The 27,045-nt window shown below is 32.9% G+C and overlaps 2 protein-coding genes across 5 annotated transcripts; both read left to right on the plus strand.

Moving 5' to 3' along the window:
• The first annotated feature begins 420 nt into the window (after positions 1 to 420).
• On the plus strand, positions 421 to 3,928 carry LOC123691794 (protein phosphatase 2C and cyclic nucleotide-binding/kinase domain-containing protein-like). The gene is made up of 10 exons (XM_045636352.1): positions 421 to 518; positions 661 to 852; positions 1,253 to 1,357; positions 1,543 to 1,798; positions 2,125 to 2,252; positions 2,328 to 2,522; positions 2,602 to 2,963; positions 3,049 to 3,115; positions 3,283 to 3,450; positions 3,745 to 3,928. The coding sequence occupies exons 1-10, from the start codon at positions 486 to 488 to the stop codon at positions 3,910 to 3,912; spliced, it is 1,674 nt and encodes a 557-aa protein (XP_045492308.1). The 5' UTR covers positions 421 to 485; the 3' UTR covers positions 3,913 to 3,928.
• A 507-nt stretch (positions 3,929 to 4,435) lies between these two features.
• Positions 4,436 to 27,002, plus strand: LOC123691637 (proline-rich extensin-like protein EPR1). Of its 4 annotated transcripts, XM_045636131.1 has the most exons (9): positions 4,436 to 4,629; positions 16,554 to 16,743; positions 17,740 to 17,871; positions 20,278 to 20,537; positions 21,965 to 22,990; positions 23,084 to 24,191; positions 24,468 to 24,674; positions 25,513 to 25,637; positions 25,978 to 27,002. In XM_045636131.1, exons 2-9 carry the CDS (start codon positions 16,638 to 16,640, stop codon positions 26,770 to 26,772), a joined length of 3,759 nt encoding a protein of 1,252 aa, XP_045492087.1. In that variant the 5' UTR covers positions 4,436 to 4,629; positions 16,554 to 16,637; the 3' UTR covers positions 26,773 to 27,002. The 4 variants fall into 4 exon arrangements, with proteins under 4 accessions (XP_045492087.1, XP_045492086.1, XP_045492088.1 ...); XM_045636130.1 differs by having other exon boundaries at positions 21,965 to 24,191; XM_045636132.1 differs by lacking the exons at positions 4,436 to 4,629; positions 16,554 to 16,743; positions 17,740 to 17,871 and adding an exon at positions 18,755 to 18,903 and having other exon boundaries at positions 21,965 to 24,191.
• Positions 27,003 to 27,045: the final 43 nt, after the last annotated feature.

Genomic DNA, 27,045 nt, shown 5'->3' on the forward strand with positions numbered 1-27,045 from the left:
ATTTTAATTTTTTTTTTACTTGGGATTTTTTGGTGACCGAATTTAATATAATTAATATTTTGAATATAGTTTTTCGTGTTTTCTATTTAATTTGCTAAACGAAGGATCAACTTCAAGATCATCAATTTTTTCTAATACTTTAAATAGACAGTTGAAATGGATAATATTAAATTTTATTTATTAAAATATAATATCGAAAAGTTAAGGGTTAGGTATGTACGTGGTATGTACCCACATTGACCTTTACCGAATAACATATTAAACCTCATTTAGTAATTTTTTACTGTCACTTTATGTTAAATAAGGACAATGAATATGGATAATTTAATACTTAGGGACACAGCATAGGGCTACTAGATGAAGTTTGACTATTATCTAAATATTTAAATATTTTGATTTTGATAAAATACATATTGTTCACTTCGCACCTATTATTTTGAACACATAAATTTCTATCAATATTTTTATAACTCATTCATTTCAACATGACTTCCCGCGGTGGGCCTAAGAAGGAATTGGTGTGTAATTTTGTTTAAATTATATTTATTTCCTTAGTACCTATTCCGTTATTGTTATAAAGATAGAGATTCCCTCATAATTATTATTATCATATTGTGCCTATAATATCCGAAATATTATATTTATAAAATGCTCTATCAGGACCCTGAAGAACAAATGAAACGAAAGCATCGCGCGAAATGCTTGTTTCGTGCGCTCGGACGGCTAGTTATGGCAAATGCTTATTGGCTGATAGAAGCAGTAGACCATTATGAAGGGCTAGATGACGTCAAACGCAGAGTAGAGCAAGCTGTGAGAGGCAAAGCTAAGAAGAAACAATTGCTAAACATAAAGGTTAACGAATTTCTCTACAAAATAATATCCTTGATACTTATAAGTCCAAATGAGTAAGTCATAAATCAGTTGAGTTCATAGCAACATAATATGGAAGTCATGTTTTGTGGGCAGATCATCATTGTCTTCGCTTTCGCTGCCCATATAAAAATCGGAAAGGCGTTTGTATCTAATGGTGTGACATGCAGGCAACAAAGCAAAGAGTAGTTGATGATTATTTCATGATGATTACTATTTACCAATAATTAATAATATTAAATATTAATAATTATTGATATTCATGGAAACTAATTCTTAATTTATTTGAATTATACTTATACCTTCTTTTGGCATAAAGGTTAATGATTAATCATTGTTTATTTATACTATTTAGTACGTTTATAGTCCTACACTATTTCAGGATAAAGCGCTATTGAATAAGCCAGCAGAAGAACGAACAGATCAGGAAAAGAAATATATTTTTCGTATTATCGGTGGCCTAAAATGTTTTAAACGATATCCAAATGTATGTTGGTGTTATTATCATTTGCAAAGTAAAATATATTAATATAATAATTATATTTATATAGTAACTATGTGCCTACTTTTATAGTTCTTAAACAGTGTAAGAGGGTGGATTGGTTCCTCTAAGCGATGTTTTAGCAAAGTTCAACGAAAATTTTAATAGTAGTATTTATTCGAATGTTCTAGCATGTCAAAAAGAAGTTAGCTGCGGTAACGTATTTCAAGTATTATGGTCCTGGCCGAGCCATAGTTCGTCAACATCATGAAGCCCACGCTCTCTATTTCATAGTAACTGGAGATGTTGTGGTCAGTCAAATGGTGTTTGACGAACTACTTCAACAATACGTGTCTGTTGATGTGGGTGTGATGCACCCTGGAGATATGTTTGGAGAAGTTTCTCTTTTGCATAATATACCGAGAACCGCTACTGTGACTACTACTGGTTAGTTTGTTCATACTAGACATATCAATCAAATTGACCATGAGCGCCCGTAAAATTAGCAGATTTTTATCATAATAAAACAGATACTTATGGAACAAAGGCTTGAAATAATACTAATAAGTACTACTATAAAACGTTGAAGTATAAAGTGCCCATATAGTAATAATTTATTTATCACTATCCTCTAATTTTCTCCCGTTCACTCGCCTCTTTATTTACATCGTATCTTAGTAACCGTTGTTACTTGTACGACGTGTACTGAATTGTGAGTAGGTTCCTTTAAAAATTTACGTCACCTAGGAAGTGTTTACATTATTAATCTCAAGGTCATTGCGAATTACTTGCACTCATGAAGGAGGATTTCAAAAATGTTCTTCAGGCATCTGTGCAAAAGCAGTGGGATGAAGTTAGACGTGCCATGTCCGCATTTACCTATTTTGATGCCCTTGATGAGGTAAAATGATTAATATTTAAGAGAATGTTTACTAAGGTATGCAGAAAATAAATGATTATTGTCTTGATTGGGTAGGTAGCACGTCGTGAAGGTTGTATTGTTGCGAAGATGAAATCGTATGAGCCAAATGAGACTTTGCTCGGTGACGGCGTGGGTGTAGCCAATTTCGTTTATTTTATCCTATCAGGCAGATGTCAGATGATTGAATCTCTACAAGTGATTGTTACAACGCGTCTAGGCCGCAATTACTATGCCTTGTATGACCCTTACGTATGTATTATTTAAGATTCATTTATAAATTTTGAAAATAACTCATACTGATATTGTTTTTTATATGTTTTTAATTAAGATACCAAAAGAGGAGAGCGAACAAGATTTTGATACTAAATATTTTGGGGCCTATAAAGATCTGATAAAAGATAGCAACAGCTCCGAAGGTCGTGAATCAGTAATTAGTAAGCAGCAAGATGCTGCCACGGGAATGAAAAGCGAGTCAAAAGTCAGAGCGAGCATTTTGAAGCATCCAAGTACAACAAAGCGCAAATCGTCAGATCCTCTGGCACGAGAAAGTGCCCAAGTGGTTATTGAACAAGACACGGCTAGAGCCAGTAAAGAGAGTGCTACGGCATCTGTTCAAATAATAGGGGAAGAGAATAAGTCTAAAGATTTTTTACGACCTTCAGTGCATTCGGATATGAGACCATCTGTGAGGTAAATTGGAAAATATCGTATTGTCTGGAACTAGAATAAAGCACTTTATAATATGTAGTAATAAATAATAGTGTTTTTCCTTTAGGTTGAGTGTTATCAATGAAACAGGAACGAGACGTCCTCCACAAAATCTTAAAACGTATTTTATGCAGGTTTGAAGATTTTTACATAATTTCTAATTACCTAGTTATGTTCAATCATTTATTTAAACAATAGAGTTGTTAAAATTCGTAGGACTTTATTAGATGAAATACATATTTTAGGAGGAGAACTAGAAAAACAAAGGCTGATAGAAAGTACAAATAAATTTCATTTTTAGGTCTGTCAATTAAATCCAGGTTCAAGTTTTGGGTTTGGTGAAAATATGCGGGATAGGCGTATAGTGGCATTGACCCATGTGGACTGTATGCTCCTTCCCAAAATATGGTTACTACAGCGCAATACGGCTAATATTTGGACGAGAATTCAGCACTATCTTGAAAAGAAGGTAAGGTATCTAATAATATTTGACATTTTCACTCGTTTTAACGACCATTTAAACAAATTTAGTATATGAAAATATAATAATGGTCGTATCGGACCATTGAGTTACTATGTATGTACTACGTACGTAGGTACGTACGTAGTACATAGTAACTCAATGTATCAGACTCAATTTTTCGATGCCAAATAAGAAATCCTAATAATTTATTTATTTATTATAGTAATTTATTATGTATATATTATTTACTTCGCCAACTGATATTGTAATTAATATAAAATTGATGATTTTTTTTCACAGATACCCACAAAAAAGCAGTTGTTCAAAGAGTTTGTTTCGGCGAGACGTTGGCAGGAGTTTCGAGAAGAACTCGTCGATGACGTCATTGCTCGCTCGAATACCGTTAACTGGACCTCTGTCCACGATGTTCCGTATTCTATTCGTATGGAAGAAATGCTAGATATCTGATTTTGATGTAGTTTTAATGCAGAATAAATTAAATAATAAAGTCTGCTAATATTAAATGACTGATTTTTTTAGTTAGAGCACTATGCATTTGTTTTTTTTTTCTCATTCATGAGAAAAAATAAATAAATGCGTAGTCTAATTTATCATATACATACTACATAACAAAGAAAAATACTGCAGATAAACTTTTAAATCAGAAACTTCAATTTATTCAGCACAGATAACTTAAAGTATTAGAATTTCCACAAGTAAATTAATATAGCTAATAACCTATTTTATTTTAAATTATTATTCATTACTTTCTAAGCTAATCATTAAAATATTACACCCTTCGATTACACCTTTACAATTTTTTCGCAAATATTTTTTTTTCGAAACATGGCTAGATTTATTAAATCTATAGCTGCGATGACGACATATTTATTTACGCGTCGCGTAACCTAGGAGACCGGTTTTGGCGGGAAGAGCGCCCACGCGACATCGTTTCGAAGCCATTTTACGAGTAGATGAGAAACAACAATATAGGTAAAGTATTCGACCGCAGTGCACCGCGACGATCGAGCGCGAAACGTATTTCGACGACAGCCTTGGCTGATCGAAAATTACTATATATCTATAACACTCTCATCGAGTAATAAAAGTATTTAATTTAATTAAATAATTGCTTAACTGTAACTCCGCTGACTTCCAGAGCAGAACTCTAACGTCCATAAAAAGGTAAGCATATAAAGCAATAAATTTTCTACTTCTACTTTATAATTTATTATAATTAGAAATATAGTACTTATTCACTTAAAAAGTAATTAGTCTGAAATACAAAAAGAAAACATACAAGGAAACAAGCGTAACAATTCCAAATTGTTACGAGCTCATACAATATTATAAATTATTATTATTGATAGATTTTCATTTCATGCGCATGAAATTTTTCCGACTATTATTTCAGTACCTATCTAATATTTTTGACAGTAAATAAAAGGAACAAGAGAGTAAATTTCCATATAAGTCTTCATTATTATGTTCTTTTCAACTTTTATTTAGTACCTACATAATTATAAAAATGTAAGGAACTACCTACTTAGAATCCCCGCGAATAAATAAACATCATATTTTTCATGTATGACATCATTCTCATATTTTATGATGAAAACATAATTTCATTACGTCATAGATTACATTTTTTATGAATGAATTTTATACTGACGTCACTCTGATTACTTTTTATTTTGTTTTTTTTTTATAATATGTTTATGAACTCTTTGAATAAATCTTAGCAAAATTCGGAACCTAACCTAATGATGATAATTGATAACATAATTATTAGGTTCTTTAACTTAAATTATCTTAATATTCTAGTTATTTTTGGTCTACAATTTAATGTTGAACTTCATTTTCATTTACCTATTAGACTACTAAATGCGAAAGACAATAAAAAACCTGGTATTTAATATTTTTCACGATACGAAAACAAACAGATTCTTGAGTAAACATTTATTTTTACGTATATAGAGTTATTTTAATATTGTGCTCTTTTATTAAGTGAAATATGTTGGGATTAGAATAAAATTATATTGTTTATGAGAAATCCGCTTTAATTAATAATGAAAGAAAGTCGTTACAGTGTAAAATATAGCTTTATAAAATAATCTGCATTACGATTCAGGTATATTCCTAAGCCTTGGTTAGGTAGTTACATAAACAAAACAGGTATAGTTTTAATCAGAAGAAATTTCTTTACAATATTACAACAGTATTTCTGTTTAATCAACTGACCTTTCGATCTAGACGCTATCTTATTTATTTTTGAGGTCGAACAGACGATGACGGTATTTTCAGAAATATAAATAAATAATAATAAATAAATAAATTCTTTATTTGAGAACAGAAATACATGTGTACATATGCAATTAGATTTTGGGATAACTTACATATAATTAAAACATAAACCGTAGGTTAATTGCGCTATTTAAACAATGTCTCCTATACTAGGGAATGTCCTGTGTTACAGGAGACATTTATCCGTCCGTTGATACAAATGATATACCTGATTATTGTAACAATTCTATACTATGCAAGTATCACTTTAGCCAAAGATTTGGTGAATTTAAAAAATATACTCTTTAGGAAAAAAAAAAAAAAAAGAGAAATTGAACTAAAAATCTAAAAGAATTTAAAAGAATTTAAAAGAAAGGATATACGTATTGAGTGTGTGTGTGTGTGTGTGTGTGAGGTAGTGTTCGTGTGTGTGTGTTTTCTATTTTGTAGTTTGGATTAAATAATATAGTGATCTAACAAGTGTTCACATTCATCATAATTAAGATCTAGAAGGTAATTAGTTAGGTTGGACTTACATTGTAATGTGTTCATGTTGTGTATATTAAGTGTCTTATTTAATTTATTATATAGATGTGCACTTAGGAATTCGTAATGTCTTTTTGCAAGCTTAGTATTTGTATATAAGACTGGGCATATCGGCGGGGGTCGCCTCTTATCTGGGAATTTACTTTTAGTTGCGGGAAGGCTTTTATGCTTCTTCAACATTGCCCGGAGTATATACATTTTGCGCACTGTAAGTACCTTAAAGTCAGTGTATACTTGTTTCGTTGGGTATCTGAAGGGTTTGTTGAGAAGAGATTTAATCACTGCTCTTTGAGCTCGTTCAGCTTGTAGAATATTGTTTTTCGGAGCACCTCCCCAGACAGTGATGCAGTAACCAATAATTGATTCGCATAATGCGGTGTACACTATTTTAAGAACACCTTTATTGGCAGGGATCCGTAATTTTTTAAAAACAAATATTAACTTACGTATTCGCGAAGAGATGGCTTCAAGGTGCTGTTTCCAGGAGAGGCAAGAGTCTAACCAGACTCCGAGATATTTTACCGAGACGGCTCTATCTATGGATATACAATTGCAGGTATTTACTCTATCGCACGAGTGGGCTATAATTTTGAAAGAAGGTTCAGGTGGAATAGCAGATATTTTACTGGCAAAGGTAATAAATTTAGATTTTTTAATATTTAAGGTCAGGAAGTTTGAAGAAAGCCAATTTTGAACAACACTTAAAGCACCTTCCGCTCCTTTCTTTGCCTCATCCCAGTATCCCATATATAATTATGAATGACTGCACTCAGGTTATCGAGACACGAATAACAAGCTAAATTGATTGGCACATGTTTTAAATTAATCGTTGTAAATGAAAAATATTAGTATCAAGAGTCTAGTAGGTACCTAGCTAAAAATATACGATATTTTTATGATCGTACAATCGTGTTTGTACGTTTCTATGCCTTTATATTATAGAAAACGATTCAAGTCTTAGATTCAAGTACCTAGTCTTTTTCTATGGACATAGAGAAGAGTTATGTTGGTATAGCAAAATTACAAATATGAAAACTGCCATAACCTAATAAGTATCTTTATCGCCTATGCGATATTATCGTGATAGGCTCTTCAATGCTCATAGTAATCAATAAAAATAAGCTGAACGAAAATAACTTTCATGTTTTATAAACATGTTGTATTGAGTTGGCAATTACATTATTGCCGGAACTTGGTAAATGAAAATTATACGATGCAAAAAATATAAAAAATTGAATTTATTTATTCAATATAAAGAGAAAAAATAGTGGAGTGGAAGTGTCGGTGTTGGACATGCTTCGGTAGGCTCACCTTTGGATTTGAAGATTTTTACACGTCATGAGTTTTTCGGTGTAGGTTGAGAGTGAATATGTGGGCTTATGGATGGCTGGTATGGGATATCAATATAATATTAATTATTTGGACGCTTTCCATTCCATGTTGATTAAACAAAGAGGTGAGGGGAGCATTTTTTGCGTTCATATATACATATTATTATAGTAATTTGTGATAATATTACTATAGATGTGCAGATATTATTCGCCTTTAGGTACCACTTGTGCATTTTGTTTTTTAATTTTTTTTAACCTTTTATTAATAAGAAATAATCAATATTAAAGTTATGAAAACATTTATTATTTGTACAATTATATAATAAAGAAAAGCACAGTTATACAAATTAACATTTCTGTGATAAAAAATCCAATAAGAAATTAAACGTTAGAACTGTGTACTAGTTAGACTGTAATGGAAGTTGCTGCGAAATGCGGTAATTCTGGAAGTTTCACATGCCTTTTAAGAAAAAAGAACTAGTTATGTAGGTGGATATATGGACATAACTATCAGTTCGATGTGACTAGTTCTATTGAAATATTAGAAATTAAAAATATTTCATTAGGTACTTTAAACAGCGCTCGATGTTATGAGACATTTTTTATTTTTTTTGTTCTACTTTACACCTACATGTATAAGTAATATTTTTAACATAGAGTTGTGAAATCTGTTAGGTACTCTATATCAGTCGAACTGATATGAAATAGTTTAATTATAATAGTTTATAGTGTTTTGTGTGTATTGCAGAATTGATGTAGGCAACTATGCACAGCTAGGTTATTATACTATTTAAAATAGGTACAATTAATATTGCATGGTAATCAAATTTCTTTTTTGGCAATTTTATTAAGCTACTAACATTCGAGTATATTCTAGAACAAAGAAACGAATGGCCCAAATACGATTTTATTCATTTTTCACGTTGACAGTGACTCGTACAACCTGGTACTAGCTTGGCTACACTTTTAGGATTGTATGACGAAAATTTTTTTCATAAAAATTCATGAATTTTTATAGTGTTATACGATACATAGATATGTAATAAAAGTAAATAGGTAGTAAATAAGTTAAGCAAACAAAGGTGGTCAAAGTGGTCACCTTTAGCTTTGGTCCCAAACACGTTAAACATTTGATTGGAATAATATACCTACATAGAGTCTAAATTCTATACGAGCGATGATTACATGACTCTATACTAGCAATGGTTAGGTACATCATGTTTAAAAATCATTTTACTTTATTTACAATCCAGAACTCGCTATCTACCAAATCGATTTGGATACCTTTTTAACCGACTTCAAAAAAAAGGAGGAGGTTATCAATTCGGCCGGTATATTTTTTTTTTTTTTTTATGTATGTACACCGATCACTCCGAGGTTTCTGAACCGATTTACGTGATTCTTTTTTTGTTCGATGCGGGATGGTGTCGAATTGGTCCCATAAAAATTTTATTCGGATAGGCCCAGTAGTTTTTATTTTATGAGCATTTTTGTCTGTAGGTATTTGTAAATTTTGCAAGTGCAAGTTTGAAGTCGGTTGTTTTTAACGCAGTTATCACTTGTTCTTACGTGTGAAACGCTACAAATGTTCTTAGGCTCTACAATTGTCCTTACGCAATATTTTTATAAATTTTTAACTCTCATAAACCAGGGCAGAAGTAGTAGCTAGTATGTGTAAGTACATATAGGACTACCTTATTGCGCATTTCTTTGCGAGTTAAACTGTACAATGTATCATAGGTAATACAAGGAACATAACAATAAATCATTTCCGTCACATAGTTGTGGGCGATGGATGAAGGCGATAAAAGGAGTTAATATGTGGGATGTTAACCGACAGGTTTTATAAAACATGTTATACCTAATATCTGTATCGAACTATATTTTACTTAACTGTTTTCTCGTTTTTTCAGAACAAAACACATTAATAACTCACTTCTTATGTACTGTATTATTGTTATCGTAAAATAGCTCTACTATAAATTTTAATGTTGTCGTAAAATAGTAGTAGGTAGATTGTTTATAGATATTCCAAATTCTTGGTACCTACAATTATTTTTTTTTAATTTTGCTTCTAAGAAAAAAACTAAATCGGTAAAGGCTAAAGTTTAATCAAACCAAAAGATATTTTTTTAGGTCGACTTTGAATACCTAACATAGATACGTTCTATCAGTTAAGTAAAATGGAAATACAGCTTTCTATTTCAAGATACCTAAGGTAATATGCACTCGGCACGCCTAGCTATGTGACGATGCTTTGAATAAGATTTTTTTCGATTAAGATTAGGTAGTACTTGCCATACATGGATGTTTTTACTTACAAAACTAATCATATGGAATTTATAGTCAGGTTCTTCATTTTAAAAATTTTCACTTTTGTAATATGAACTACCTATGAAGTTGCCTAATCAGCTGTGCACTCAATCAAAAGTGTATAAATCTTAGTTATAAAATGCTTTTACACGTTACAGTTCTATTATATTTTATATATATAGATATCTATACAAGTAATAGTCATAAATATTAATGTTCACATTCAAATACATCAGCACCAATATCTATAAATGTGATTGGTTGTGAATTTATGTGCACGAATAATTTTATTCGTTTATTACCCATGATTCATGAGCACTAAAACTAGGATAAATCGACATCTTCATTATGAAGTAAGTTTGTAAACAACTACGCTTTGTTTAGTATTGGTTGTTCACAATGATACTTAAGCGAAACATTACTATTAATTAGAAATGACAAAGCTGCAGTTAAGTCTCATAAAATACTGCGCTAAAATATGAATTAAAATGTTGATGGTTTATAATTAGTGAAATATATGTAACGCAAATGTCGAGGCGGGGATAGAAAATGGGGATAATGTTTTAAAACGTTGGTTCATAAAGTTATTTTTTTCAGATTCATAATGCGTTAAAAATATGTCTAAAATGTATAACATACCAGCCATATTCGGGTTAAATAAAATATTACTTAACAATTATGCCGCATTCTGATATGATTTTTTTAAATCTTCGAGAATCGTAAAAAAACAAGGAATAAAAAGCTTCCTCTTTATTATATTACTTTAAAAGAGTTTAAATGAACTCTACAATCTACGGGTATACACATAGTATATAGGTCTACCAGAATCTGATGGCATATTTATATTTAAGAAATAAAAGATTTTCATGTGGCAACTTATTTGACAACTATCAAATTGGTTGTCAAATTATTTGTCTTTTTTGCAGTTGATAAATAATTTTTAGGATTTTATCTAAAAAATCTTCGGAAATGTCGAAAAAGCCGCTGTGATCACAAGCAAGAGGTGTTGTTTATAATGTGTATAGAAAAATATTTGATGAAGAAGGGTCAAACACATCACAATTTTCAATTTAGAAGATTTTATTGGTAAATTGGACTTACCCGCTTTGATACTTTCAATTAAAAAATATTATATGTAGGTAACTATAATATTGTTTGTTGATTGGAATATAATTTTATGAAAACTTATTACAGGAGTTTCCAATACGGCTATTCGTCAAGTCCAAGCTGTCCAAGTCAATTTTATTATGTGTGTATCTGTTAATACTTACGAAAATAAACATAGTTTTATTTTACTTTTATTTTATTTTATAAAAAATTATAAGCAGTCTTGTTTTCTATCGATATAACATCGATATTTTTGAATAACAAGCTAAATTGATTGGCACATGTTTTAAATTAATCGTTGTAAATGAAAAATATTAGTATCAAGAGTCTAGTAGGTACCTAGCTAAAAATATACGATATTTTTATGATCGTACAATCGTGTTTGTACGTTTCTATGCCTTTATATTATAGAAAACGATTCAAGTCTTAGATTCAAGTACCTAGTCTTTTTCTATGGACATAGAGAAGAGTTATGTTGGTATAGCAAAATTACAAATATGAAAACTGCCATAACCTAATAAGTATCTTTATCGCCTATGCGATATTATCGTGATAGGCTCTTCAATGCTCATAGTAATCAATAAAAATAAGCTGAACGAAAATAACTTTCATGTTTTATAAACATGTTGTATTGAGTTGGCAATTACATTATTGCCGGAACTTGGTAAATGAAAATTATACGATGCAAAAAATATAAAAAATTGAATTTATTTATTCAATATAAAGAGAAAAAATAGTGGAGTGGAAGTGTCGGTGTTGGACATGCTTCGGTAGGCTCACCTTTGGATTTGAAGATTTTTACACGTCATGAGTTTTTCGGTGTAGGTTGAGAGTGAATATGTGGGCTTATGGATGGCTGGTATGGGATATCAATATAATATTAATTATTTGGACGCTTTCCATTCCATGTTGATTAAACAAAGAGGTGAGGGGAGCATTTTTTGCGTTCATATATACATATTATTATAGTAATTTGTGATAATATTACTATAGATGTGCAGATATTATTCGCCTTTAGGTACCACTTGTGCATTTTGTTTTTTAATTTTTTTTAACCTTTTATTAATAAGAAATAATCAATATTAAAGTTATGAAAACATTTATTATTTGTACAATTATATAATAAAGAAAAGCACAGTTATACAAATTAACATTTCTGTGATAAAAAATCCAATAAGAAATTAAACGTTAGAACTGTGTACTAGTTAGACTGTAATGGAAGTTGCTGCGAAATGCGGTAATTCTGGAAGTTTCACATGCCTTTTAAGAAAAAAGAACTAGTTATGTAGGTGGATATATGGACATAACTATCAGTTCGATGTGACTAGTTCTATTGAAATATTAGAAATTAAAAATATTTCATTAGGTACTTTAAACAGCGCTCGATGTTATGAGACATTTTTTATTTTTTTTGTTCTACTTTACACCTACATGTATAAGTAATATTTTTAACATAGAGTTGTGAAATCTGTTAGGTACTCTATATCAGTCGAACTGATATGAAATAGTTTAATTATAATAGTTTATAGTGTTTTGTGTGTATTGCAGAATTGATGTAGGCAACTATGCACAGCTAGGTTATTATACTATTTAAAATAGGTACAATTAATATTGCATGGTAATCAAATTTCTTTTTTGGCAATTTTATTAAGCTACTAACATTCGAGTATATTCTAGAACAAAGAAACGAATGGCCCAAATACGATTTTATTCATTTTTCACGTTGACAGTGACTCGTACAACCTGGTACTAGCTTGGCTACACTTTTAGGATTGTATGACGAAAATTTTTTTCATAAAAATTCATGAATTTTTATAGTGTTATACGATACATAGATATGTAATAAAAGTAAATAGGTAGTAAATAAGTTAAGCAAACAAAGGTGGTCAAAGTGGTCACCTTTAGCTTTGGTCCCAAACACGTTAAACATTTGATTGGAATAATATACCTACATAGAGTCTAAATTCTATACGAGCGATGATTACATGACTCTATACTAGCAATGGTTAGGTACATCATGTTTAAAAATCATTTTACTTTATTTACAATCCAGAACTCGCTATCCAGAACTACCAAATCGATTTGGATACCTTTTTAACCGACTTCAAAAAAAAGGAGGAGGTTATCAATTCGGCCGGTATATTTTTTTTTTTTTTTTATGTATGTACACCGATCACTCCGAGGTTTCTGAACCGATTTACGTGATTCTTTTTTTGTTCGATGCGGGATGGTGTCGAATTGGTCCCATAAAAATTTTATTCGGATAGGCCCAGTAGTTTTTATTTTATGAGCATTTTTGTCTGTAGGTATTTGTAAATTTTGCAAGTGCAAGTTTGAAGTCGGTTGTTTTTAACGCAGTTATCACTTGTTCTTACGTGTGAAACGCTACAAATGTTCTTAGGCTCTACAATTGTCCTTACGCAATATTTTTATAAATTTTTAACTCTCATAAACCAGGGCAGAAGTAGTAGCTAGTATGTGTAAGTACATATAGGACTACCTTATTGCGCATTTCTTTGCGAGTTAAACTGTACAATGTATCATAGGTAATACAAGGAACATAACAATAAATCATTTCCGTCACATAGTTGTGGGCGATGGATGAAGGCGATAAAAGGAGTTAATATGTGGGATGTTAACCGACAGGTTTTATAAAACATGTTATACCTAATATCTGTATCGAACTATATTTTACTTAACTGTTTTCTCGTTTTTTCAGAACAAAACACATTAATAACTCACTTCTTATGTACTGTATTATTGTTATCGTAAAATAGCTCTACTATAAATTTTAATGTTGTCGTAAAATAGTAGTAGGTAGATTGTTTATAGATATTCCAAATTCTTGGTACCTACAATTATTTTTTTTTAATTTTGCTTCTAAGAAAAAAACTAAATCGGTAAAGGCTAAAGTTTAATCAAACCAAAAGATATTTTTTTAGGTCGACTTTGAATACCTAACATAGATACGTTCTATCAGTTAAGTAAAATGGAAATACAGCTTTCTATTTCAAGATACCTAAGGTAATATGCACTCGGCACGCCTAGCTATGTGACGATGCTTTGAATAAGATTTTTTTCGATTAAGATTAGGTAGTACTTGCCATACATGGATGTTTTTACTTACAAAACTAATCATATGGAATTTATAGTCAGGTTCTTCATTTTAAAAATTTTCACTTTTGTAATATTATGAACTACCTATGAAGTTGCCTAATCAGCTGTGCACTCAATCAAAAGTGTATAAATCTTAGTTATAAAATGCTTTTACACGTTACAGTTCTATTATATTTTATATATATAGATATCTATACAAGTAATAGTCATAAATATTAATGTTCACATTCAAATACATCAGCACCAATATCTATAAATGTGATTGGTTGTGAATTTATGTGCACGAATAATTTTATTCGTTTATTACCCATGATTCATGAGCACTAAAACTAGGATAAATCGACATCTTCATTATGAAGTAAGTTTGTAAACAACTACGCTTTGTTTAGTATTGGTTGTTCACAATGATACTTAAGCGAAACATTACTATTAATTAGAAATGACAAAGCTGCAGTTAAGTCTCATAAAATACTGCGCTAAAATATGAATTAAAATGTTGATGGTTTATAATTAGTGAAATATATGTAACGCAAATGTCGAGGCGGGGATAGAAAATGGGGATAATGTTTTAAAACGTTGGTTCATAAAGTTATTTTTTTCAGATTCATAATGCGTTAAAAATATGTCTAAAATGTATAACATACCAGCCATATTCGGGTTAAATAAAATATTACTTAACAATTATGCCGCATTCTGATATGATTTTTTTAAATCTTCGAGAATCGTAAAAAAACAAGGAATAAAAAGCTTCCTCTTTATTATATTACTTTAAAAGAGTTTAAATGAACTCTACAATCTACGGGTATACACATAGTATATAGGTCTACCAGAATCTGATGGCATATTTATATTTAAGAAATAAAAGATTTTCATGTGGCAACTTATTTGACAACTATCAAATTGGTTGTCAAATTATTTGTCTTTTTTGCAGTTGATAAATAATTTTTAGGATTTTATCTAAAAAATCTTCGGAAATGTCGAAAAAGCCGCTGTGATCACAAGCAAGAGGTGTTGTTTATAATGTGTATAGAAAAATATTTGATGAAGAAGGGTCAAACACATCACAATTTTCAATTTAGAAGATTTTATTGGTAAATTGGACTTACCCGCTTTGATACTTTCAATTAAAAAATATTATATGTAGGTAACTATAATATTGTTTGTTGATTGGAATATAATTTTATGAAAACTTATTACAGGAGTTTCCAATACGGCTATTCGTCAAGTCCAAGCTGTCCAAGTCAATTTTATTATGTGTGTATCTGTTAATACTTACGAAAATAAACATAGTTTTATTTTACTTTTATTTTATTTTATAAAAAATTATAAGCAGTCTTGTTTTCTATCGATATAACATCGATATTTTCACATGGCATAATGATAATGAACATACAAATATAGGTATGTGTAAATAATAATATGTATATTACCTGTGTAAAAGTAATATGTATATTATACATGTAAGTATGTACCTACATAATATTAAGTGGATATCTCATTATTAAGTACAGTAATAATTGTCCACTTATGTAATGTGACTAATGATATTGAGAACAAACTAAAAAATAAGCAGTATCAAGATCGTTCAGTCCATTTTCCCTAGGGTTGCACACTCAAAATTTTGATTTCCCTAATTGCCATCAGATTCTGGTTTACCTATACCTAAGTTTATTTCTTCGGTATTCTGGTATTCTGTGTAAATGTAAAAAAAAAAATCTATGATAATGCTGTTTGAATGAGGGAAGTAATATTATGTTTATGTATTGATGTAGGAAATACGGTAAGGTCAAGACCAATTAGGGGCTTTATTAGAGTTCACGTTCAGAAGGTGTTCTAGTCTTTATTCATACGTACTATGGTACTATGGTACTATCTGAATTAATTTATTGTAGACACAGGATAGATACAAATACTTTTTTATCGGATTTGTTATAATATCAATAGATGACAAGTCCATAAAAAGTTTCTACAAATAGAAAAAGGCATTAATACTGTAGATGTCATTTGTACATTACCAAATCATGTTATAATAACGTCATTTTATTATATTTTTCATAGTAATCAGAGACGTTTTAATATTTATTTTCTTGAAACCCTTTGTGCATGTGATCACGGAATATTTTATTATTGGTATAATTGCTACAATCAAACTTTGCTGAATTGTAGAACCTAGATTTGCATTTTATATACACAGAATCGAACATCTAAAATCATGAAGTCAATAAAAACAAATCCAAGTACAACTAGATCGGTACGTATCTAATTAAACCAAACGAAATTATTAGTCACATTTATGATTGAATTTGAACAGGTGTTAAGAATATCACCTATATGCTTTATCACTCTTTATGTGCAAACACATAATATTACGACTCATAATTTTTGCTAATTGTAATATTTTGGTGTATTCAGGCAGTGACGCAACACCGAACTGGGATAGGAGTAGCGCGTACCGCGTCAACGTTGACAAAAAGGTCCTTCGCGTGTGATAGTCTCATGGGCATTCGTCAGAACCCGTGGACACCTACAAAGCGACGTGGGCCCATCGCCGCCGAGTCTGCTAGTCCTGGTCCAGCTGTTGTCTCTTTGCCTTCACTCATCGGTAAGTCATTATACTCGCATTACCTATGTAAACATACTAAATTAAACTGATGTCACTACATATTTTAAAAGAAGGCTAATAGCTAATGAATATTTTTTGTGCCCTAGGTAATTTTAATGATTCATTTCTCTGAATTTGCATAAAACCTTGCGGAATTTCAAAGAATGTCTCGTTATGGACGTCCATACCGCAATTATTTATACTGCACGTAAATACCGGGAAACATATTGAAACAGCTGTTTTAGTTATAAGCATACTTATTATTGTTAAGTGATGGTATGTAGATATCGGTTTTGGCAATGGTAATATTAATGGTATTTCGTTACTGGTTATGTATCGAATACATCAATGTCCGCTGACATCATCCGGAGGTTATACTGTGAGTGTGAGATTACAGCTCGCAAACATTGGCCTTGCCCGTGTTCATACACAAGGTGACATCACTTTGTTTATGTTCGCCGAACCGTATTTGCCATACTAGTTTTTACTTAATTTAAACACTGAATCGAAAGGATATTGACGTGAGTTATTGGATTTAAATATAGACTCGAGAAAACTTTGTGCTCGAGCGACACGCAAGTTGTTCTTAACTTTTAGTTGCCCAAAAAAGTGAAACGTGTGTCAGCTGTGCCTAAGATTACTATATTTGGGTATCATAAAACGTGCTGTGGGTGAAAACTTTGAACCTGACGAAGGTGAGCGTCGTTTAGAAAGAATTAAAGTGTGATTAAAATCGAATTAGCATCTAAATATCCAGGCGGAAGCGTTTTAACACGGGGTGATTTAAAGTTACTGCAGTGTTGCGGAAACAACACAGGATAGGATTTTCTTAGACCTAGAAGTTTACCAGTTAAAAATTCCCTTATTAACTGGCTATAAATGGAGTATTATACTTATATTTATTTTGAATGTACAATATTCATGTTATTTTCCTTGTGCAATTTATATCCATTTATTTTGCATTGAACAATTTATTTAATAATTTGTTTGGTTTAGGCAAACCACCACCAGAATCACAGAAATCTCGTGCACCAGCGTTCACATTTGGGCATAAGTTGGACCCTGCAGGAAAAGATAAGACTGGGCCGGGACCTGCAACTTATAATACAGAAGGAATGACGTCAAAAGGTAAAAATTTACGAGCAATGTTTATAGTTATTGTGCTTTGCATATTATACTTCACTTGATATCCTTCAATTATTAAGAATATGTAGTAGGTAACTCTATCTAAATGCGTATTAAAAAAAAGCCTGTTTATGTTTAACCAAACAAATGACTCTATAACTGGCTCTATCACACACGTAAATAAATTCTTTGTACAAATGTAGATGCTATTATTCAATTGTTACAATGGAGATCTTGAGTAGGATAATTGTAACTCTTATGTATGATACTTTGAACAGTATCGCAAATTGGTACTAATCGATTAGTAAATTGAATCGACTAGTTTCATAACACGAGCCATAGGTAATATAATATGTATGCAAATATTAAAAATATGACTTGTTTTATTGTATTTTAATACAGAATTTTAAAATTACAAATATGTAATTCTTTAAAACAATATTTGCTAAATCTAGAATACCAAAAAATATTCTGACGGTTTGCCAATTAAGTTTCCATTATTTAAATTCTTATATAACATAATAGATAAAAAGTGTTCTTTCAATTCGTATAAAGTTACGTGTTCGCAAACATAACCAGGTCATTACTTTATGGTTGCAGTCTGATTTGCATAAACATCGTCTGCAGTGCTTTATTTCCTTCGTTTTACCAAGGATAAAAATGTAAATGAAGCGGAGATCGAAAGATTGAAGAAGTGTGTATCACATGAATGAATTTTTGCCGTATGATTATTTTTGCATAATTGCGGGGTAGGTCGACATTGAATGTTAAGTTCCTCTAGTTGCATAATTATCCGTTGTCGCCAAATAAGTCCGTATAAATGAAGGTGATCGACGCGATGAGTCAGCTGCGGTCGCGTAGGTGCCAAGAGAACCCTGAATGGTCTGCTCGATTCGCTCCACATACAGCCTCAGTGGACTATCTACGACGCTTCGTGCTACTCTTGCACAAACTGGGACGCGTTTTATTTATTTAAAAAAGTTCAGTGTTTGTGTGTTTATTCTGATACAGTGCCATAGGACTGTCGACGCAAAGGTATTTGTATTGCTGGAATGTTTATTCAGCTGTTAACGAATAATATTTTGAAAAGATATCGGAAAAATAAATTTAGTTTATTTAACTATAAATAAACTAAATTTATTTTTCCGATATCTTTTAATATACTTATTGATCAAAATGTGCTTCTGGATTTGCAATATTAATTATTATAGGAACGTAATGCGTTCAAGCTCCTTTCGAGAACACGAAACATATGAATAAATAAAAACTAAATCATCACATTATAATATTAAACAAACACGTTTTAGAATGATTATTAAATCGTATAGTTTCTTGTTTTCGTAACTAATAACGAGTTAAAGCGTGTTTGCTAACAATTAGACGTCTATGCTAGGCAAGGCTGAGGGCCCAGCTGTGTCGTTACACGGAAGATGGCCGCCGCTAAAAGTCGCGCCCACGCCAGCTCCTTGTGACTATGAGCCGAGTAAAGCGTCAAGGGCTGTGCTCGATCATGCGCCAGCATTTTCGATAGGTCTTCGAGTCAACATGCCACAAGCTGGGAGTAAAACGCCAGGTTCAGCAAAATTCGGAGATCATCATTGTCTTTCGAGCCACATTGTTTTGTTTCATTCACTATCATTAAAGTTATTATTTCAGTGCTCGCTGTTAAAGTTTTCATGTCGCTTGATAGTTCTAAAACTATTTTGTATTTTTTTAGTTTGGCTTGTGGTAGCCGTTTGCATAAATGTTTGTGCTAGATAATGCTGGTTTGGTCATATCGTTCATTTCAGTCAAGAAGTTAATGGCATTTCATTTTCTATTTTTTGTTTTATTTTGCATGTGTTTGAGTACTTCATTAAACAGTTCATCACGTTGATATTACATTGTTAGTTATTTTTTTCGTTTTCGTATGTAAATAGCATATTTTTTTAGTTAAGTACTTAGTTCGTAGAAAAGAAGCATTTGAAAAGTATTTTAGAGAAATAAAGTTTTTAAACTATTGCATAGCTTCTATCGCGGGCCTAGAGCGCGGGGACCGAATCGAGAAATTCCGTAACGAAAAAACCTCACGCTCCCCACTCCGACGGGCGGAGGTGTGGCTTGAAGGCATAGCATGCAATAGCTTTACCGCGGCAGTTCCCGAGTGCCACACGTCGTTTTTTATAACTCGGATATTTTGTGTACCTACGTTACCAGTGTTTTACCTTTCGCATATCAATTATTTTACTTCCATTTTTACTTTCGCTATTAAACTTAAAACAAGAGCGTTATTTAAACTCTAGGCATGCATTTTTAACTTTTAGACGCAGAGCTTTCAAATTTATACAAGTTCATGCGGTTTCAATGACTACAAATCGTTACAACTGCCTCTTTCAACAACCTCTATATCTCATATTCCAACCTCCACAGCACCGAACGTTTATTCTATGCCACCGGTTCTCGGCGAAGCGCGAGAAGGCAGTAAGCGTGCGGCACCCGCCTTTAGCATCACTGGGAGGGGGAAACCTTCAGAGCTGAAGGCGTCTATGCCTGGCCCTGGAACCTACACTACGGATAAAGCATCTACTGTGATAACGAAGAGGCCACCAGCATATACCATGGCTCCAAGACGGGAACTGAAACACCCGTCTGCGTCCGTGCCTGGACCCGGAGTGTACTGTCCAGAAAAGGTAAACTCTCATAATAATATTAGGTACACTAATAACACAAACTACTCTTATTTACTTCTACTCTTCTATTTTTATTAGTAGTTTTTTTTTATATAATTGGTTCATGATTTCAATGGAAAAATGTTCTACTCTTGTTTTCATTCCCTTATCATTAATAATAACTAATGCGTACATAGCAATAACCTTCTAAGCTAACACGACCTCACCGCAGACGCATCTCATGCAGGTATCGATTATTATTATTAAGATATATACATAAATGGAATCATTTATTATTATTGGAAATTAAAAGTTTCATTCACTAGGTGCAATTTTTCTTAAAAAAAATAATTCAAAATATTCTCATTTTACTGATGAGTCTTTATTTTTTGGAATTCTCTTTCGTTTGATTTTATGCGAGTATTTTATTTATAAATTAAAGACATCTTTGTTTGGTATTCGACAAAAATTAGATCAAAGCAAATTCAAATGAAAAAAAGTATGAGAAGTAATTTATCAAGTCCTGTTCATGTTAAAAAAAATGAAACAATAGGAATCAGGTTGGTTAAATAATCAGTTATAGTATAACAGAGCTGATTCTCAGTCTGTCTTTTATAGTAGAGGTTCTTATCTATCAATCGTTCCAAACGACTCGAGTAGATACCAAACCGGAGTTGTGAGGTTATCCATAACGCCAAGCGCCATAGGCCATAACAGACTAACATTGTACTAATCGTTCCAAATGATGATCCCAGCTTGAGTAGATTTGTATCCAAAGCGTAGTGGTGAGGTCATCCCTAACGCCAAGCGCCACAGGCCATAATACTAACAAGGGTTGGGTGCACGGCAGGTCTGCGTGACGCTGCCCTGGGCGCCGGCGCACACGTTCGGCATCCGCCACTCGCCGTTCGTCGGTCAGTCAGTCCACTACGCCGCGCCCGAAGAGATCACCGCAAGCTAATCTCGCCCTTACGAACTTACGCTTCACGCCTTTCGCTCATCGATTATCCTCTAACCGTATCATGTAAATTAAAGATTGTTTGTGTTTACGATGCCAGTTTATTTATTGATAATGACACAAGCGGCGATTGAAGATGTGTTGTAAGTGTTCATTTTTGCACCTTATCAATAGTTACGGTCACGCAAAAGTTTGTTGTGCAGTTCGCTGCGGTAATTGATAATGTTATTCGTAATGCACTTTTAAGTTTTCTCTAATCGATCGTTGCTCGCTCAGTTTATTTTTCTTGTTCATAACATTTTTCATATTGGATAACGTTGTTTCATTCATCACATCGTGCTTAGATATTAATTTTTGGTTTATTACTATGAAACGTAGTTCTAGAAAACTTGTAGTTACTATGTAAATTTTGAAATTGATAAATATAGGAAGTTTATATATATTTAGTTCCTCCTAATTCGATTCCTTACGCATCAAAATATGTTTTCAGGGTGAACATCAAAGAGTTACAACCACAACCACGAAGCACACGTTTTCAAGCAGAATGAAAACTGAACGAACAGAAAATGTTCCTGCACCTAATGCTTACAATCCAGAGAAAGCGGATAGGTTTTTAAGAGAAAAGTCACCCGCTTTTTCATTTAGAACGAAAACTGAGATGTACAAAACACGCGATGCCCCCGCACCCAATATTTATTCACCTGAAAAGTCGCTTAATTCGCTAAAAAATGGACCGAAATATACTTTAGCAGGAAAAGGATCTGCTGAAAAACATGATGTAACTCCTGCGCCTAATTCATATGAACCGCAGAAGGCTGATAAAATGTTACATGAAAAATCTCCTGCTTATACCATGAGATCCAAAGAAGTTGTTGAAAAAATAGAGCAAACCCCTGCTCCTAACGTTTATTCACCAGAAAAATCTGTTCATGCTTTACACAGTGCGCCGAAATTTACCATGTTGGGCAAAGTACATTCAACTAAAATAGAACAAACGCCAGCTCCTAACAGCTATAACCCTGAAAAAGCAGACAAAGTATTACATGAGAGCACACCAGCTTATTCGTTTAGAATTAAGGAGCAGCACATAATAAGGAGCGAATCACCTGCACCCAATGTATATTCTCCAGAGAAGTCTATGCATGTTTTGGATAGTGCACCTAAGTTCACTATGAGTGGTAAAGGTCCAACTGATAAAATTCCTGATACTCCAGGTCCAAATGTTTATTGTCTAGATAAAGCTGATAAATTATTGCATGAATCATCACCTGCATATACGTTTCGGACTAAGGATGAGATCATAAACAAAAATAATAACCCGGCACCAAATGTGTATGCACCTGAAAATTCAATGCATATGTTGGATAGTTCACCGAGATTTACAATCGCTGGAAAAGGACATTCTCCCAAAATTGAAAATGTACCTGCTCCAAACGCTTATAGCCCCGATAAAGCGGATAAACTTCTTCATGAAAGTACTCCTGCATATACTTTTCGACCAAAACATGCCACTGACAAGCCGAGTGACACGCCAGCGCCTAATATGTACGACCCTCACTTTATAGACGGAACGCCAAAATTTAGTTTATACGGGCGAGGTCTTGATCCGAAGCCTTCTGATACACCAGCTCCAAATGTATATGATCCTCGTGTGTCGGATTCAGCTCCAAAATTCACGATTTCTGGAAAAGGAATTACTAGTAAAACTTCAGACGTTCCAGCACCGAATGCATATAATCCCCATCTTCCAGAAAATTCACCAAAATATTCCTTGGCAGGTAAAGGTCGAGATGGAAAGCCTTTGGAAACACCGGGACCTAACTATTACGACCCGCAGATTCCTAGTAGCACTCCTAAATATACTATTGCTGGAAAAGGCCCCGATGGAAAGTTCCCTGATGTTCCAGGACCTAACGTTTATAATCCCCATTTACTTGACGGTGCACCTCATTACAGTTTATATGGAAAAGGTTACACACCAAAGCCATTTGAAACACCTGGGCCGGCCGCATATGACCCGAACTTACCACATAACTCTCCTAGATATACTATTTGTGGTAAAGGACCTGATTCAAAGGTGTCAGATGTACCAGGTCCAAACGTTTATGATCCACACGTTCTCGACAATACCCCGAAGTATACTATCGCTGGCAAAGGTAAACCAGAGAAAATTTCAGACACACCAGCTCCTAATTCTTATGATCCAGACAAACATAGATTAGATGGAACACCAAAATATACTTTTGGAACAAAAAGACCATTAGAAAAACTTCCAAACAATCCTTCTCCTAATGCGTACAACCCAGAAAAAGCTGATAATATTCTTCACGAACATTCACCAGCATATACCTTCCGGCCAAAAATTGAAAACGAAAAACCTATGAATACCCCCGCTCCTAACGCATATAATCCAGAAAAGGCCAATAGCGTTATTTTAGAGAAAACTCCAGCTTATTCCTTGGCCCCTAAGGGAAAGGATGCTAAATTAAGTGACGTTCCTGCACCTAATGCATATAATCCCGATAAGGCTGATAAGATTTTATTAGATAATGCACCTCGATACTCATTTAGGATAAAAACGAAGCCACCAAAGCAAGATGATGTTCCTGCTCCAAATAATTACAACCCTGACAAAGCTGACAAAGTGTTGCTACCAAATGCTCCACAATATACGTTCAGGATCAAGTCCAATACCTTGAAAGCTTTGGATACACCAGGTGAGTTATCTATTTTATCTTTTATGTGTAGTGGCCTCGTTGAACCCTATAACGTTACAACCAAGGAAAAAGATAACACGATTTTTAATTTTAGATACTTACAAAAAGATAATTACCTATTATGACAGACTTAAAAATAGAACGGCATTGACTTTGTTTCTTTGACTTTTTAGCACACATAACTCACTTTGAATCCTTACTATTATTACAACAAAGGTTACTAAACTTTTTCATGTCATCTATTTAATTATGTATTAATTGTTTATTGTATTTTAGCTCCCAACTCATACACTTTACCAATGCCCGTGAAAACTCCGCTATACACGATATCGGGTCGCCACAAGGAGCCAATCGATGAACGGATAAAAGTTCCCGCTCCAGGCAGCTATAACCCAGAAAAGGGATACAAATTCGTTTTAACTTACTCGCCACAATATACCTTTGGCGTTAAGATTCAAACGGAAAAGTTTGCGGAATCACCAGGTGAGAATAAATGTTGAAAATAATAAATTTAATATTGTAAGTTGACTCTGTATTATGCTCAATGTGTAATTTTGTAGAAGAGTAATCGTCATATTCTATGAACTTAAGGGCAATTATAATAAGCCTATTATGAATTGTAAAGGTTTCCTGAGTTTCCGTGTCCAATGTATTGGAAAGAAATGAAGTGTTTTTACGTAATAAATAAACAAAGAATAAGACATAATAAGTGTACTTTGATAGAAGCAAATATATTAAGCGTTTTATAATACAAAAAATTTCCCCAGAAATCAGATTTCACATTTTGCATCCAGTTTTTAAAATAAATTAAATAGTCTCGGTATCTGGCCGATAAAATAATGGACAGAGGTTTCATAAATAAACAAATGTGATTTATAGATATTTAAATGCTTTTTTTATAAATATAAATTTTTAAAGAATATAAAAAAATCGATCACGAGGCGGGATTCAAACCTGCGTCTATCATCATGCCGCGGCCGGTATCATAGGTGGCCGAGAAATCAAGCGTCGACCCGGCATGACGTGGGTTCGAATCTCACCTCTTGATATTTTTTTTCTATTCACTAAATAAATATATTAAAACTAGCTGTTGCCCGCAGCTTCGCCTGCGTGGAAAAGATAAATAAACATGATACAAATTTTCATCCCCTATTTCATCCCCTTGGGGGTAGAATTGATCAAAATCCGTTTTAGGGGACGCCACCGTTCTAACATCTACCTGCATGCCAAATTTGAGCCCGATCCGTCCAGTGGTTTGGGCTGTGCGTTGATTATATCAGTCACCTTTGAGTTGATAGATTAAAATGATTATTATTTATAGCACCGAACGCATATCGCATCCCGTCGGTGCTGGACTCGCCGGTGTACACGATGTCGGGCCGCCACAAGGAGCCGCTCGACGATCGGGCCAAAGTGCCCGCGCCTGGCACTTACTCGCCGGAAAAGGTGAGATTATGTATATTTGCTTTGAGTTTTACTGCACTTGTTTTTTGTTTGTGTGTGTTTTTTTTCAATTATTTTGGGTGATGAAGTTTATAGTTCCCAAGTAAATCGTAGACCTGTACTTGCCCAATCTTCAAATCAAAAGATTTGATTTCTAGCAATCTTCAAATATGAAGATTGCTAGAAATCAATTCAATCTTTAATATTTGTTTAGATTTGATGTTAAAACAACGATAGATTTTTTTTATAGTGATTATTAATACAATTAAGTATGTAGTATAGTATAAAAAATATTTATCAGATGAATTATATATGTTAACGTAAAGATATTTGTGACCTGCAGGTGCAGCTGGATAAAAAACCGAACATAACATTCGGAATCAAACATTCGCCTTTACTTGGACAGTTGAAACCTATAGAACCCCGTCGTGTCGTCAACGAGTTCATTGAAAACGAAATTAAAACGAGCAACGTTAACGATGTAAAACGAACAAACGTTAATGTGCGTCAAGAGACTAATACTAATAATTATAACCATTCTACTAACACGGAGAAATATGTAACACAGAATGGAGATGATGTTATAGACTCATCAGATCTACAAAATGGCTTACGCACTCACGTAACACAAGTGAGAACTAAGGAATTAAGGAGTACAACAGCTACACCAGAACCAGTGCAAGAAACTCTAACACAAGAAATTGTTTGGATCCCAGAACAAACGCAACGACGTGGCTCCTACACGATCGAAAAATCTGATGGCAACGGTTTTGTTGAACGTTACAACAATAGCGAAGTGATTCCCGTGGAAAATGGAGTTATGAGAGTATCTGGTAGTGGAGAAAGGAGCGCGTCTAATACTCAAGAACATAGCAATGAAGTTATCCAAGGAAATGGTTTCGTCCAAAATGTTGATAAAGCAGTTCAAAGAGCTAGTGCGAATGAGAAATCTCAACGAGCGACGGAACAAGTTCTTGTGGATTCTGATGTGAAACATCTTCCTAATGGGGGCATCGCTAAAACAACAACCACTACTACTATTAAGAAAGTAGGAACTGCTGCCAAAACAGCAAACGCTTCTACTACAGTAACTCGTACTAAGACAGCCGTTACATCAAGAGATGTTGGTACTAAATAAATTCTTACAATACTATGCTTCAGTCATTGCAAATAAAGCTTTATATTAATTTATTAAAATGAACAATTCGCTCTATTAACAAAGCGCCGCGCAGCTTGCTAGGAAACTTTCGAATTTGTTACCTATTTAATTTATAATAATATTATGAAAATCTAAATATTTTATATGACATCAAATGTAACTATGAAACCTTGTTAAAGTAATATAATAAAAATTGTTTTATAATTGTTCGTTTTTTTATTGCTCATAACAAATAACTATACATATAATAAA

Source organism: Colias croceus, chromosome 5 (assembly GCF_905220415.1).
Source record: "Colias croceus chromosome 5, ilColCroc2.1".
Classification (NCBI taxonomy): Eukaryota; Metazoa; Arthropoda; class Insecta; order Lepidoptera; family Pieridae; genus Colias; species Colias croceus.